Below are 15775 nucleotides of genomic sequence, written 5' to 3'. Positions count from 1 at the left end.
TGCAGGTGGCCAGATGAAATATCATAATGGTAGGCCGCTTGGTGAGCCCGTAGCATGAAAATGTTCATGTACATTTTTTTATGAGTGTGCTGTCACAGAATGCTCATGGGAAATCATGGAATTATTGCAGTGAACGCTTATACAACATGTAAGCTTAAGTAAAGGTTAAGAAGGAAAGACACAGGCTTGTATAGAATATTCTATACGTCACAGAAATCCCCAGATTCTGCACACTGTGCAAGGGGCCTGTCAGTGCTGTACATGAGATAACTGTCTGTTCCTTGCACGCTCCTTGTATGCAGCCTGACTGTTAGAAATTAGAAAATAAGAGGCTCAGAATGTAATTTGTGTGGGCGTCCTACAGGCACTTGCATATCAAGTGTACACACCTTGTGTGCGACATTTGGTTGCAGTCAGTAAACCTACTAACAACTAAAGTGTGGTGTAAGAGCACTGTACAACAGCATCACCTATACGTCAGAAGTCCGTGAAACTTCCACTAGCTATACGAAAACTTTACGATACATTTACCACACGTTCCATTTTCAACGACATCAGCTTAGGTGACACACTCCTCTCTATGACCCTCACAAGGCCGGACACCCGAAAACCCCAGCCCCCATTCGAGTCAACTCCCATAGGGTGCATGTGATTCTCAGTAACGGATCTGAGGGATCTGCTTTGTGCAGAGAGGGCTTGTAGATGCTTCCCAATTGCCTTCTCTTAATCATACTGACTCAGTACACTAGAAGATAAAGAAAGGAGTTTAAAAACTATTGGACTAAAACAACAAAAGATACATAATTAATACCTTTCAACGCATAATTTATGTTCAAATGACCTCACAGGGACAGTCAGGCAAAGTGGTAATAATCGCTCCAGCTTGAAAAGCAAAAAAAGGCTCCAGAAGATGTTCAATCCATAATGCTCTTGTAAAAACGTACAAACCTAAATATGGTCTTGTGTTTTTGATCTGTGCGAAACACTTAATGAAAGGTAAAGGCTCCCAAACCACTGGGTAGACACGAGAGGCAGGCTTCTTTTCACTTGACAATGCATGTAATCCAGAAACAAGTGGTGTGAAACTGTCGGTCCTTTGGGTAAAAGTGGAACTCAATCACTCGCCTATGCAATTAAACCTGATTTCCCAAAAGGACTTTTGAGGATGGCTGCCTTCAAACATCTAATTATGACTTAATTTAATAAGTTTTCAAAAAAATAAATAAATGACGAAGCAACACGCAGTACCCGTGAGAATAGCAGATTGCTGATGCATTCACAATAAATCAATTAACTTTGTCTTAAGCTTTTTTCATTTTTAATTATTTAGATTTGAAAAGATTTGCAAAACATGACTGTACATTGCACAAATTGGGCTAAATTGTCTAAATGCTACTTTATTTTTAGTATTTAGTATATTAGTATTTAGTATTGGAATTTTTCAAAAGTGCAACATGTGTTGCACAAACCAGCAGAAATCAGAACAGGAACCTTGCAGCAGACATTGTGCATTGCCAGTCACTCCCACCACCGATTTGCTCTTCCCAGCAGTGAGAGGGACAGGCCAGCTGTGGCGGTGGCTGCAGCAGTGAAGAGGGACAAGCGTTCAATGAGTGCTAGCAGTGAGGAGAGCATGGGGAGCTGGTCTCATATGACCCCCGAAGATGACCCCCACGAGGAAACCAGTAGTTTTATCCAGCTGAGTGAGGGGTCAGTAACCATTGCTCCCTGCTCCAAATGCTGCCGGCTCCCACCCTCACCCCACGCTCATTGGCCCATCGCTACTGACACTTCTGAGCTAATTTACACCCCGCTGCTCCAACACCTCCACTCGCTAAAGTGGTGCGTGTCATTGGATTCACTCCACATAGCCATGCTGTGCTCTCCTTGTACTCCAGACTCCCTCAAGTAGTTTGCTTCCGTGTCAGGGCTGTGCTGCTGCATAATTAGAGTCCAGATCATTTGCTGCATCATTCTCCTGCTTCATGAGATCCATATGTGAGGATGGGAAAAAAATATATAAAACAGCCTTTAATTTCTTCAAATTAGTACAGTGATGACCCAAATAATTGCAGTTTGTATCTTTATCAGTGGTTTGGATGTATTTTTAAAATTAGTTTTTGGAAAGAAAGAATGAGGAAATTTCATGGTTTTGTGTGTTCAGCATTGCAAAATTATCTGGTTGTTTATTGCTCCACCATAACACCTGCTGCTCCCTTCACGCTCCTCATCTACCTGCTTAATCTGCCCCCCCCCCCATCCCTTTAATTCATATTATGACAACACGACATGGCTACTGGCCTTGTCTGCTCACTCTACCCACCCAAACTAAAGCTCTCCAGCCTGGTGTAAACCAAAAAAATGATTAAATCAGCACCCCTCCCTGCTCTCCTGCAGCTGCTTATTCACCAGCCAATAAACAACATCCCGCTCATCATTATTTCCTGGTTGTTATTGTCTTTAAATGTCAGTACCTACGTGTCGTCACCACCAGTTTTGTGTTATGATGGCAGGAACGGGACCAGCAGCACCTCCAGCCTCGGTGGGACTGATCTGGAAGCTTTCACTGATGTGCCAACCCAGAGCACAGTCATCAGGTACGCACGAGTCCTCAAGCTTTCATCCTGTTGTTCTGCAGACATCTCCATCTTGGCCTGTTCTCCTGTTTGTGAATCAGGAGCAGACCAAAAAATGAAGTTTGAAAAAGAGCATACTTGTGACATAGAAATATGTTTGGCGAGCGTTTACTCCCTGGTGTACGGGGAGGGGAAGGGTTGGTGGGGTTGTTCAGTGCCAGCGGTCCCATCCACAACTGAGATGAATTTCTAATGAACTGCTGCTGCTCTGTTGAAACTATGTCTTAGAGAACCACACAGGTTCCTTGAAGCACTTTTAAAATAGATCAAGATGATCGGAGTGGAACTTTGCAATAGCAGTATTTCTACTTTGCGCATTTTGATTTCTTTGCTCATTGTCTCATTGTTTTTCTGCTTACACAGTGAGGTAACAGAGAGAGCCCACCCACCTGGATCCAAGGAGAAGGTTTTTGGTAAGATTTGTTTGTCTTTTTGGCCTCATCCACGTAATCAAATACCTACAGGGCTGGAAAAAGTGATGTTCAATACTGCATTTTTAATAATGTGTCCTTTATTAAAATCAATAAGTGAGCAAACAAACATCTGCAGCGGAGATAATAACATATTTAACCATAAGGGCAAAAATGAGTCATTCAGTTTATTTTAATCTTTGCACAAAACAAAGCCCTGAAAAAACAGATATGATTAATCTGTTAGACTTTGTTATTCTCCCTTTAAATGCATCTTTTCAATTAACAATAACATCTTTGTTTATTGACCTCTGCATCACTATAAAGCAGAAGAGGCATATGGTTGTGTCATTATGGCGTGCTACGCTGTGAAGCGTTATATTTATTATTTCAGAGATCAGTTCAGCAAGTGCCGCCAGCATCAGCAGCAACCTCCGGGAGCTTTTATTGGTCAACTGTGACCTTGAGCAGGAGAGTGTGGACTCAGAACTCAGAATGACCCTGCAGTGGATCGCTGCCTCTGAGTTGGGCCTCTCTGTTGTCTACTTCAGGAAGTCCCAGGAGGTCAATTTCTCAAAGGTGTGCTCAGTTCAGTAGTTTCACATTAACTAAATTGTTTCTTATCGTGATAATAAAAAAGCCTTTACTGTCATTTGTGTAAACGAATGTGTTTAAATCATTGAGAGATTCTTTTTTTTATCTTATAGTTCCAGAGGTTGGTCCACTTGATGTCTCAGAAGGCGTGGCAAATTGCAGATTTGTTTGGCGCTGTTGTTCAGTTCTGTAACTTGCACAGTAACAAGGAGGAGGCGGAGCAATCTGTCCACGCAAGCCTGTTTGACTGGCTCCTGGAGACCCTTTAGAGCCATTCAACCTCTTTTGATTGCAAAGAAAGCCACACGTGCTGATGTACTCCCATATTTCTTACAAGCTCTTTGCTGTTTGTCTCATGTATCGTCATTACACTGTGTGTCTCCAAGCTGAAAGCACAACATAGTCATATGACTTGAGAAATTCATACATATCACATGGGTTGGGGAAGTCAGAGCTCTTTGTGGAGCTCAGACTGGATGGATCTCTGGTCAGAGAAAGCATGTTTGAATGTATTTGCTTGTCATTCCAGATCAGAAAAAATGGTCACAGTTAGCTTTTCAAACAAGAGCCATTGAGGTTAAAAAAAGTAAAGTAAAGAATCTGTTCCACAATGTTAAGTATTAACAGCTGTCTGATAGCTGTAGCTCAGAAGAGAGCTCCAAAAATGTCTGATCACTTTGTTCTTTCCATTAAAAAATGTGTCCATATCTTTGTGTTCACTGACCATTATACCACCTCTTCCGTGGCTTAACATTGAAATATGTGTGTGACTCTTGTTTATTAAGAATAAATTATTTTGCATAGCTGTACTGTAAATAGTGTAGATTTGGAACTGCTGCACCTTGAAATAGTGAACTGCTCTCTTTAGCTTTTATTATGTCCAAAAACAGAGTAAGGTTTGTAACGTTGAATTTGTAAGTGGATTTGTTCTGTCTATTTCTCTACTTAGTGGTAATCTAGTGTTTCATCTGCATTGGTGGGGAAAAAAGCACACAATTCAACTGTAAACTGTGTCACAGTAGAACTGAATGTATTTATCTTTTGACATCAATAAATTTATGTGATGTGAAGCTCAAACTTCCTGGTTCTTGCCTGGTTCCTGCATGGCGTCCGTCGCTGTCAGTCGTCAATACTCCTGCAGCCAGCATCTCACTGCAGCTCGTCTTCTTTCACAAAATTATGACTGACACCGAACAGCTCGTTCAAATGAACTGAACAGCACTGTGAACATTTCACAAAGAGGTGCACAAGGGAAAAACTTCCATGGCAGAAGGTACAGGGTGGGGCGGCCCAATCGACCACCCTGGCTGTTTTCCAGCTCTCCCCGCTTTTATTGCTGCTGTTCGGTCAATCAGAATAAGGGGACACCTGAGTCAGGTAATCAGCAGAAACCAGTAAAGAGAGAACTGGAAAACAAGCAGGGTGGTGGATTTCCAAAAAGATTCAGGGGGTTCCGAAGATGGATGGATAGGGTGATGGATGGATGACATGATTGACTAGCTGTTATTTAACCCTTGTGCTATCTTAGATGACCCCACCCTTACATTGACGTGTTCTCCCTACCATGACAAAGGTGGATAAAGGCGGAAAGATTTCATGTAATCCATGGACACCAGTGAAGATCAAAAATTATTGAAGAAAAAAGGTTCAGAGCACTGTCTAGTGGGTCTAGATGACCCAACTCCCAATGGTAAAGGGCCTAGGATAGCACAAGGGTTAATCCTCAAATTTTCTAGAGTAATTCTGTTTTTTTTTTTCGTGATGCGGCTTTCTGGATCATGGAAAACAGATTGCTGTCTCACAAACCACCACATGAGCAGATCGGACTTTTGAAGAAGAAGCAATACAAGATGGAAAATGAGGTGAAAGAATTTTTCTTTTATTGTTGTGAATTTTACAAAAATTCCAAAGAGAAAACAAAATGATAACACACGGCAACAATAAACAGACTGCTGTGTTCACGTATGTTTAAGGCTCATCCTTACATCTCCAAATCTGGCATGTGTTATCCGCGCTGCCTGGAGGAGAGCACAAAAATAGATAGTTGCAGATGACACAGCTGCATGCTTTTCATCCAACATGTGCAATTAACAACTAGTGACAGCAGGAGAGGAGGATTTTATCCATGTCCACAGGATTTTTCAGGTGAATGTGTGGCTGTCAAATGTGGCGTCTCCATGGATACCTGTAATGATGGTGTCACCCTCGTAGTTGAAGGCACAGGAGAAGATTTCAAGAGTGTGACCCGTCAGGATTTGCAGACAGCCCCCCGTCTGAACGTCCCACAGACGAGCCGTCTTGTCTGAGCTGGCAGTCAGGATTGTGTTACCCTGGGGGCTGAAGCAGATCTACCACAAGAGGCAGGAGAGATGGTCTAATTCACAACTTGTGTCGTCTAAATCTTTTAACCCCTGTGCTATCCTCTGACCCCACCCTTACATTGACGTGTTCTCCCTACCATGACAAAGGTGGATAAAGGTAGAGAGGATTTCATGTAATCCATGGACACCAGTGAAGATCTCAAATTATTGAAGAAAAAAGGTTCAGAGCACTGACTAGTGGGTCTACATGACCCAACTCCAAATGTTAAAGTGCCTATAGGATAGCACAAGGGTTAAGACTTCTGAAAAATTAGAGAACAAGTCAAACATTGAGCCTGAGTACATTTGGAAACATCTCAATGATTTCACAGCACAAATACAAAGAAATAAGAAAGAATTAAAAAATGCTGAAGTTAATTCTGTCCTGCAGCACGGACAAGATTATTTTAGCATATCTTTCTTACTGCGCATTTAAGCAAAACTTTGCCCCTGCCACATAAGCAAAAACTCAATTAAATTTGCACAAACTTAGTACCCTATGAAAATTACTTTCTGGGCATAGTCACACACACTCCCACCCCCACCCCCCAAATGAAAACATCACAAGGGGACAAATCATCAAATAAATAAATGGAGCCAAAATGTCTTATGGGACAAAAAACTAAAATAAAAAATCCCTAACAATGCTAAATCACACGTGTTAGGGGATATCCAAAGGAAGTTATTAAATTCTTATGAGATGGTCACTGGATCTGCAGCATGGCTGCCATGTTGTGGCAAGTGGGAAATTTGCAGATTTTCATATTTTTCTACAATATAGGAAAAGAAAACTTTCTTAACTAATCTCCACAAAATTTAACACACACGCCACAAGGTTAAGTCTACAACTCTAACTGAACTTTTATTGGCCTTTGACCTTGGGAAGAGGCCACCATCTTGAATTCAATTTTCAAAAAATCCCCTTTAGTACCTTCAATGAATTTACAGTAAACTTCTGATATTTTGATATATCGTCTCCTAACTCCTCGAGCATAATTGTTAAGCTACTTGGGAACAAAAGTTTGAATTGGAAGTTGTAGATTATAATTGACGTTAGGATAGTAAGCTACAAAAAAGGGCATTTTCCTATTGCTCGCATATTCTTTATCAGGATATTGTTAAAACTTGCTGAACAAAACAATATAATAGACAATAAGAAGATATTAGGAATGTGTGTATAGTTAACAAATAACCTGTGTTGTCAAGAAAATCCAAAAGTTCACTTTTGCTGATTCTTCTAAATATAACATAGACCTGTTCGTCACCCTCCAGCGACCAAAAATGTAAAATGGTTGCTATGGAGATAGAACCAACAGAAAAGTCGGCATTTAAAAAAAAGTGTTGGTTTTTTTCATGAATTTGTCAAGCTTTTGAATTTGACAAGCAGCTCTGATCAGGGTGGTATAGAAAGAGTGTAGCCGCCGCTCAGCCAATGCGGGTAGGTCAGTTAGCAAAGGGGAAGGTAGCGCCCACAGGCCATATAACGCCGCTCGCAGTTTTGATTTAATTACAGTTCAGGTTACAACTTTCTAAATGGTTTTATATTTTAAACATGTGTTATAAGAAGAAATGATTGAATGATGTTGGCTCCAGACAGTCAAGGCAGTTAAGCGTGCTGGTAATAAAACTATAAACGGAGCTCGTAGGAGCCATCACAGACAGGAAATGGAAAGTGACTTCAGAAAAACCTGGCAAAGGCAGCCAACTGTAGAAGAATATAAAAATGTCAAACAGTAAAGAGAAGAAAAAGAAAGGTAGACCTGGAAGAAAAAAATGCAGTTTCAATAAGGAATTCATAAAACATGCAGTTCTTTTTCACAATTTAAAAAGAAAATATTAAAAACTCTTCAAATATTAAAAAAATGTCATTATTTCTTAAAGGAATGATCAAATAAAAATTTTTAAGGGATTAAACAATAGTTGATGGTGCTCATGACTTATGAAACATGTAGGAAAACCCAAAGTGAGAGAAAAACTGAAAAGAAATCGAGAATCTGTGTCAGGATATGTGCAGAGAAAGGAGAGGAGTGCTGTTAAGAAGAGATTAGTGTCATAATCCTCTGGAATCATTTTCCATCCAGCTTTTTTTTCTGTATGTATTTACTGGCTGTGTGTGTTTCATAAAAGACATGCAAAAAAAACTCCCTCCAAGCCAAATCTGAGCTAACGGTCTTCATCAGCAGAAATAAAACTTTCCCTAAAGAAAAGGGTCAACACGGGGACATGAAGGAGCACCATTTACGCCAAAGAATGCGTCAGTTTGATCTAAATCATGCAACACTGATGGAGCAGAGTGTTTGGAGTTAAATGTCATGGCATGGTGTGACATTTGTGTACTTTAATCACAAGGTCAAAGGGATGGTACATTTTTCAGCCAATCTGATCAGCGTCGTTGCTTTATCCCATGTCAGTGGAGAAAACAGAGAATTTTCTATTTATAGTGTTGGCAGGAAAGCTGTTAGGGAAGAGTTACACCAAATGCACCAGCTTATTTAAAGCGGATGCTTCTCTTTCATTTTCTGGCTGCCGCTTTTCTTTTGTTTGTGATAAATATCAAGAATTATTAACACAGAAAGCTTCGGTTTATAGTACTGAAATAGTGGAAAACCGGTCTGTTTTAATGCTACTCAACACCTTTAACTACTGATTCTACAACTACCTAAATTTAAAAGTAAATTATTTTAAAGTTTACAAAAGTTTAAAAAAAATGTTGACAATAAAAGAAATTATTATTAGACTTGACAGCATACCTTTGATATCTCTCCTTCATGGCCCTCCAGTCTTGCCATACATTCATATGTGGCTGCGTTGAACACACTTGCTGTTCCTTGGAGAGATGATGGAGATGTAGCTTTTTAAGCTTTCATATGTAAATCAATTATAATATAAACATTTATTGCAGATGTCTACTGGACATTGTGTATGGAAAAAAATCAAATGATGACAAAACCCAGTCAAGATAGCCTTAGCAAAAAGTAACCTTTTTAATTGTACTACAAGTATGCTTAACTAAAAGTAAGGCAGTATACTTGAAGTTTACTTTCTATATACTATCTATAAATTGTAAATTTAAAATGTTCCAATTTAGTCAGAAGAAGTATTCAGTACATTTCCTACTCCACATGGTCTACAATATACTTGCCTATCCCTATACTTAAACTGAAGTACACTTAAAGAATAACTCCAATAAAAAGGATGTTATGCATGTTTTTTAAATGTTTTGTGACATTTTTCTCATGGTGGAGGACCATGAGAAAAAAGCAAATTAAGATCAAAACTCTTTCTGAGTATTTCTTTATTTAAATCATGGTGAATCAGGAGCAGATGAGAAAATGCTGTTGGAAAAAGCTTGCAGTTTTCACGTACAAACTACAAGCTCTCTGCTCCTCTCCATTCTGATGCATTCACTTGTAGACAACTAGATTCACGTACGTCTTAGTTTTCCTTGTCCGAGCTGTCATCAGGCCATAAAACTGTACGGCTGGATAGCTATAATATTGCTGGCTGTTGTTGTTGTTACACTGCTACTGTTAGCCTAGGGTAATGAGGGGTTGTAAGCTAGTGGGAGAGCATGTAAACAACGGGCTGATGGGAAATGAGCACCTGCTTACTCACCGCTCACAACTTAGGGTCAAATTTTCTAATGACACAAGTTTTTTTATTTAGACTAAAAACGGCATAGTCATAATTACAAGACCACTGGTAACGTTTTCACAATAGACCAAAATATGATTGGAGTGGGACTTTATTAAAGTGAAACTTTAAATGTATTACTTGTTGCTAAGGGTAGATATCAACTTTGTAGAAAGATAAACAAGCAACACTAATAAAATCTTTGATTTAAGTCTGTGGACAGGTGGCATGGCTCAATTGGAGAAGGTCATGGGTATAGTTGTTGCGTAAATAGGGACAAAAAGAGTTTTGTAAAACTCGAGGAGTATTGTTACACAGCCTTACCGTCAGCAGACGCGATGGCAACAAGCTGACCGGTTGAATCAAAGCACACATCCAACACCTCCTCTGTGTGTGCAGCCAGTGTGGCCACACACCTCCCACTGACTGCCTCCCACAACTGCAAACACATTTACATGTTATTTTGGTCTAAATACTGTGTTTCGTGTGATTCTACAAGTTTTTTTTTATTTATTTAAAGCAAACCAAAAAAGTGGCAAAGATCTAAAAACTAAAATCCATTACTGCACATTTTTTCTCTCATGACTTAGGATTAAAATAAAAATCAAAAAGCAGAAATATACAAGAAGTTCATTTTTGTTCTTTTTTGGGGGCATATTGCAGTTTTTTCAAGCATGAAGATATTTTCCAAAGGAATAAAAGCCAAACAACAGTGTGTGATGTGAATGTTGTCACTCACAACATGCATGGAGCTAACAAGAAAACTGTTGGAAAGGGTGACTTTATTTTAGCCGTCTTGCCTTGAGAGATGCAATCATGAGGATAATTCCTACTTGTGAGTGTGAGTCACTTTGGCGTAATTAATGAATTGAAATTTCATTTGGTCTCCATGAAAAGATGGAGACCTTCGCCATAGGAGGTGCAGGGAGATTGACAGGCGAAAATGGAGCAGAGCCAATTTGTATGACAAGGGCCATCCCTCCTTAAAAGCTCATTTATGGCATCAGTTCAGAATTTTAAATGAATCACTTTAGCTGCTTCCTAAAGATAAGAAGTAATAATGGAGGATGCAAAAAAAAAACAGGTTTAAAAGTATGCAGGCTCACCTTACATGTGTTGTCCAGGGAACCCGAGACAATAAGTGAGCAATCCCAGTTAAACTGAGCATTGCTTATTTCTCCTGCGTGACCTGCCAGCATGTGAACAAGTCTGGAACAAAAACAGGAAGAATACCAATAAACAGACTTGATGATGACTGAAGCTAAGAGTACTGCCCTGTGGTCATGTTTAATGTTGCAGAAATATTGGTCTGAATTACTCAGCGAAATAAAGAAGAGATTGGGACTAAACAAGGCGAGACAGTTGAAAGTCACTACAGAGGTTCGATCTATGAATCTAAAAATCTCCAACCAACTTGAGTTTAATGATGGACACAGACCTAAATTTGGATGATGTAGACCCAATCGGATGATCTTTTGGTCTATTGCAAAAGCAAGCTCAGTGGTCTTTTAGTCATAATTATGACTGTGTCCAAATTCGAGGGCTGCGTTCTTACCGGGCTGCATTTGTAGGCTGCTTACGTCAAAGCCCCGCGACAAGTGCTGTCTAAAGTCAATGACTCCTTCGTATGCCCCAAGATGCATTGCGGCTGAACCCTGAGATTTTCTGACAACAATGGCAGGAGGAGGAAATAATTACGCGTATTTATAATTACACCTCCAAGATTAAAAGTTGGATCAAATAAGCTAGGAAAATTTTGAGCTCCATGCCTGGTTCACTACGCTCTGTTCGGGACTCACGGTTGCTAAGGTTAGACTCGTCCAAATTCACCACCGTTCACCTTTGGCCTAACCGCTCGACCCTGCCAACGTTGCACAGGAAGGCCGCGGCCATTGAAGGATGCAGCGCTCGAATCTGGACACACCCTGTGCCAGTTTTGAGCCAAAATTAAAAAAGGACATTTTCCAGGACATAATTTCTGCAGAGCGGCAGTAGATGATTAAAAATTCACCTCCAAGTTGTCTGTTACTGTTGGTGCAGAGAAACATCCCCCCCCCCCCCCCCCCCCGTTCCCATCGTCCATAACTAAGCTATCTGTTAACACTTGCTCCCAATAGCTTACAGCCCCTCACACCCTACGCAAATATTGCAGGTGGAATAAAAATGGCGAGCAATATTGGAGCTATCCAGGCTTACAGTTTTGAGCCAGATACCAGCCAGACAAGGAAAATGAAGACGTACATGCATCTATTCGTCTATAAGTGGATGAATCAGAATAGAGCAGAGCACCCAGCGTGTTTTTTAAGTCACAAATAAGCTCTTCGTTAAACTACTTTTTTTTGGCTGCTCTTGATGCTCAACACTTTGCATAAAAATATTAAGAAAGGCAATTTTAATCTTCATTTGCTTTCTGTATGTCCTACATCATAAGAAAAATACCACAAGAATGTGTTAAAAACACATTTTTGTCAGAGTCTAGGTCTTTAAAGGGATTCTCACAATTGTGCTTATCAGGTCATGTTTTTCTACATGTTCATTTGTTTTTTTACTGTTTTGTCGGCTGGTGTTTCAAAAAATCCAATAATAAAAAAAAAGGAATAGTAATAGTTATGATAAAAGTTGCAACGCCTCACCTTTCAGTGGCAACATCCCAAACAGCAAGTGTTTGGTCAGAGGAGCCCGTGACCAGCTGACTGCCAACAGAGTTAAAGCACAAGGAGAGGATTTCTGCAGAGTGACCCTGAAGGGAAAGAAAAATAAAACATCACTGTCATGTCTCCCTTTTTTACTTTAATCCCTTCCTAAAGATGCTTTAAAACAAACATTTGAAGGAATTTGTATGGAGCTCTAATAAAATGTCTTTTTTACACTAAACGACTGAAATTTATTACTATAAATCAATGGGGATTGACCCCTAATGCTTTTCTGCATCCAGCTGCAGACACACCACTACAGCTCATATTAGACATCAGGTAAACCAATTAGAGTCAGACCCTGAGTTTGCAGCATGGTTTGAACACATTGACAACAAATCCAGGGGGCGTCCTAAGGGCCCACTTGAGAGAAAAAAGAAGAGAAGATTGTATTGCTTGGGGCAAATCTGGGTCTGTTCCTTAAGAGAGACAGGTTTGGTCCAGCACCCTGATGGTAAACAAATTCTCTAAATTTTTTAATTTGATCCTTAATTAGATATTCTATAAGTACTTTTTTTTTTGTGGAGCTGAATCTTCTCCTGAACTAAAGACTGAGGTGCAACAGAACCTTAGAGATACATTTACATTCACATTGTTTGATTTTATCAAAGGCTCTGGGTTTTGCTGCGTCACGTCAGACACTTTGTGGTTCCACTGACATCAAAGCAGACTTCCGTTTCCCCAGAGGGGACCTATAACACGTGTGACTCCTTTTCAGGTTAGAAGTTTTGACCTCCTGTGTTGGCTGAAGAATTCTCTACTGTTAAAAATGGAATAGTTCAACACTAAGAAAACTGGGGGAAATGAGCGCAGAGGAGTCACTTGCCTTTAAAGTGGCCACCTCCTTGCCCCTCTTCACGTCCCACAGCTTGGCAGAGGCGTCCGTGCTACCTGTGGCCACCAGTGTACTCTGGGGGTTGAATGCAAGGCACCTCTGGACAATGCAAAACACTTTTTTACTATTTTTTTCCTGAATTTTTATTTTCTAGAGGCAGCATGGCTCTAATAGATGTTGCTGTCCTCTTAAATGTGACTTTTTTAACATTTATGTTCAGTTTAACATATTCTTCATTTCCATGCAAAACATAGAAGAGCATTTATTCAACATGACTTCTAGGGTTCAGCAAATGAAGCACAAACATAAAAGAAGATCAAGACTACAGGATAAATCTGAGTTATACATACAATTTCAGCCAAGTGTCCACGTAATGTATGCAAACAGCTGCCAGTTTGTGCACACCACAGTTTGCAGGTCCTATCGAAAGAGCCGGTGGCAATCTTGTCTCTGAGTTAAAGACAGCAGCAAAAAGGAATTTTTTACTTTGAAAGTCAAATATGATCATTTTCATATTCAACTGAAGATCAGGTGAAACAGCTCACACCCATAGGGGATGTTGAATGCAACTGCAGCTACAATGTTGGTGTGACCCTCTAAGGAAAGCAGCTGTTGTCCAGATGTTGTGTCCCAGACTCTGCACCTGCGGTCGTAACTCCCAGTGATGAACCTTAAAAGTGAAAGAGACGAGGAAAGAACAACGTCACAATAACTTTCCTTAAACCCCAAAGCGCTGGATTGTAACGCCAGATAAATATCTGGATATCCAGGACCCCGGTCAGGTATAATAATAGTAAACTTTACATCAATGTCACATATGTCTGAAATCATTTTTGTTTAGAAGATCAGATTTCCGTTTTGTCAAAAGGTTTTCATGAAGGACTTCTTTTAATTTTTAAAAGCCCTTAATAGACAGTTTTTTCACATTTATATTGTAAGAAAATTAAATTGCTATGTCAGTTTTTCAAAAATGTTCATTCTTGTTCAACCAAAGATTAAGGGGATCTAGAGCTGGGCAAAACTTTCTGATTGTGTCAGGACAAGGTTAAAGTCTGCACTTCTTTGGGGGGTTTGAACATCAACTGTCCCCCCAAACTTACCTGGAACCAGATTTATTAAAGGCAACATTTGTCAGTGGCAGTAAGTGAACGTGGACCTCCTGAAAGAAAAAGAATAAACAATGAAAGTAGCTTCAAGTTAATGTATTCATAGAAAAAAATTGACCCATGTGATTTCCATGAGCATAACTAGGATTGCTACACATATTAGCTCAAAAAAGAGCTTCCTTTTTGTCCACAATATTCTTTCATCCACCCAAAATGGGAAAACCATCACCAAATAGAAGCAATAGATAATGCCTACTTTAGAAACCTGGAAAATATTTTTTACAAAATTTTAAAGGGGAAAGCAGGAAGCATCATCTGTTACCTAATGATTTATTTTTTTATTTTGCTTTTTGCATGCGTCGTTGTTCTCTATTTTTTTAGGTTTGGAGCCCAAATCTCTGCTGTCCTCTAGTGGCCGTTTGTATCACCAAAACCTCAGGTAATATTTGGGTCATATTAGACCCACGTATATATATATCTATATAGATATATATCTATATAGATATATATATATATAAAATTCCAGCAGTGTGTGATTGTGACTGAGAGTCAGACCTGCTGGAGAAAGAAGCTGCGGTTGTGGGCCTGTTTCTGCTGAAGTCGATGGATCAGTTCTTTGACCTGTTCAACCCGGCTCTGTGTGATCAATGGTTCTGACTGCTGGATTTCAACCACCAGCTCATCTGGATCTGTGCTGGAGGGCATAGAAATACAACAGAAGATTATAACCAATTTTTGGGTAAAGATATGTAGATCTAGGCCTGTGTAATACAGCACCAATTACAGCACCAAAGATAGTCAGTTTATTGCACTACAAATTTCCCGAGTAATACAGTGTTATAGTACATAACATATAAAGTAACATAAGATAAAGTTGTTGTTTTTATTACATGAGTGATAAATTAAATATTGTTGAATAAACCGGATTTTTAGCACCAAAGATGAATAAATAAAACTATAATAATAATTTAAATTTAAAATAAATAAATCACACAAGTTTACACATTTTTTATAGTTTATTCGTATATCCCAGTCTGTCATTTACGTACTCTGAAGTCAAATCTAAAAGATCGATAGATTTAGTCTTTATATAACCTCCTTGCTTGTATTCCAGGATTATACCTAAAATACAAAATACAGAAATACAGTTAATAAAGTTTAATCCACAAACATTACTATTCATTTATTTTTAAATGTACAAATAGACAGAAATTCAGATGTCAGTTAGAAATCTGTAGTTTTCCTAAGGTAAAACAAAAATGTTCTGTTTTTGTTTTTTTAAAATAAAATTGCTGAACAGGTCAAACTGAATTTTGAATCTCCCATATTCAGTTTTACAGACGTAACGTTAAAATTTACGAAAAATAATAAAAAGCGCTGTTACCTGGTGGAAAATATCGAATAAAAAAGCGCAGCAATTTCATGTTAGGAGCATGCGCACACACGGACACGGACCACAACAAACCGTTGTCCTGACGACAAGGTTCTTCTTGTGCGCATGCGTAGCG

The 15775-nt window shown here is 39.3% G+C and overlaps 2 protein-coding genes across 6 annotated transcripts in view; one reads left to right on the top strand and one right to left on the bottom strand.

Moving 5' to 3' along the window:
* The window catches only part of sphkap (SPHK1 interactor, AKAP domain containing), a 139824-nt gene extending 135107 nt beyond the window's left edge, over positions 1–4717 (top strand). For 3 of the 5 annotated variants that reach the window (XM_078956484.1, XM_020708402.3, XM_078956485.1), the window contains 5 exons: positions 1549–1710; positions 2514–2597; positions 3000–3049; positions 3441–3625; positions 3754–4717. In XM_078956484.1, the coding sequence (XP_078812610.1) occupies positions 1549–1710; positions 2514–2597; positions 3000–3049; positions 3441–3625; positions 3754–3909 (637 nt within the window). In that variant the 3' untranslated portion in view covers positions 3910–4717. The remainder of the gene's footprint in view (positions 1–1548; positions 1711–2513; positions 2598–2999; positions 3050–3440; positions 3626–3753) is intronic. The other 2 variants (XM_078956483.1, XM_020708403.3) reach the window with 2 other exon arrangements.
* Positions 4718–5498: 781 nt separating this feature from the next.
* daw1 (dynein assembly factor with WDR repeat domains 1) lies at positions 5499–15775 on the bottom strand. The gene is made up of 13 exons (XM_023962001.2): positions 15652–15775; positions 15317–15389; positions 14823–14961; positions 14262–14320; positions 13709–13831; positions 13512–13611; positions 13153–13260; positions 12267–12373; positions 10740–10842; positions 9958–10072; positions 8751–8827; positions 5826–5988; positions 5499–5658 (listed from the first exon to the last, which is right to left on the bottom strand). Exons 1-13 carry the CDS (start codon positions 15689–15691, stop codon positions 5609–5611), a joined length of 1257 nt encoding a protein of 418 aa, XP_023817769.1. The 5' UTR covers positions 15692–15775; the 3' UTR covers positions 5499–5608.

This window comes from Oryzias latipes, chromosome 13 (genome assembly GCF_053564925.1).
Source record: "Oryzias latipes strain Hd-rR chromosome 13, Olatipes_Hd-rR_3.1".
Lineage (NCBI taxonomy): Eukaryota > Metazoa > Chordata > Actinopteri > Beloniformes > Adrianichthyidae > Oryzias > Oryzias latipes.
Note: the sequence above shows the minus strand (reverse complement) of the source record. Positions and strands in the feature narration are given on the sequence as shown.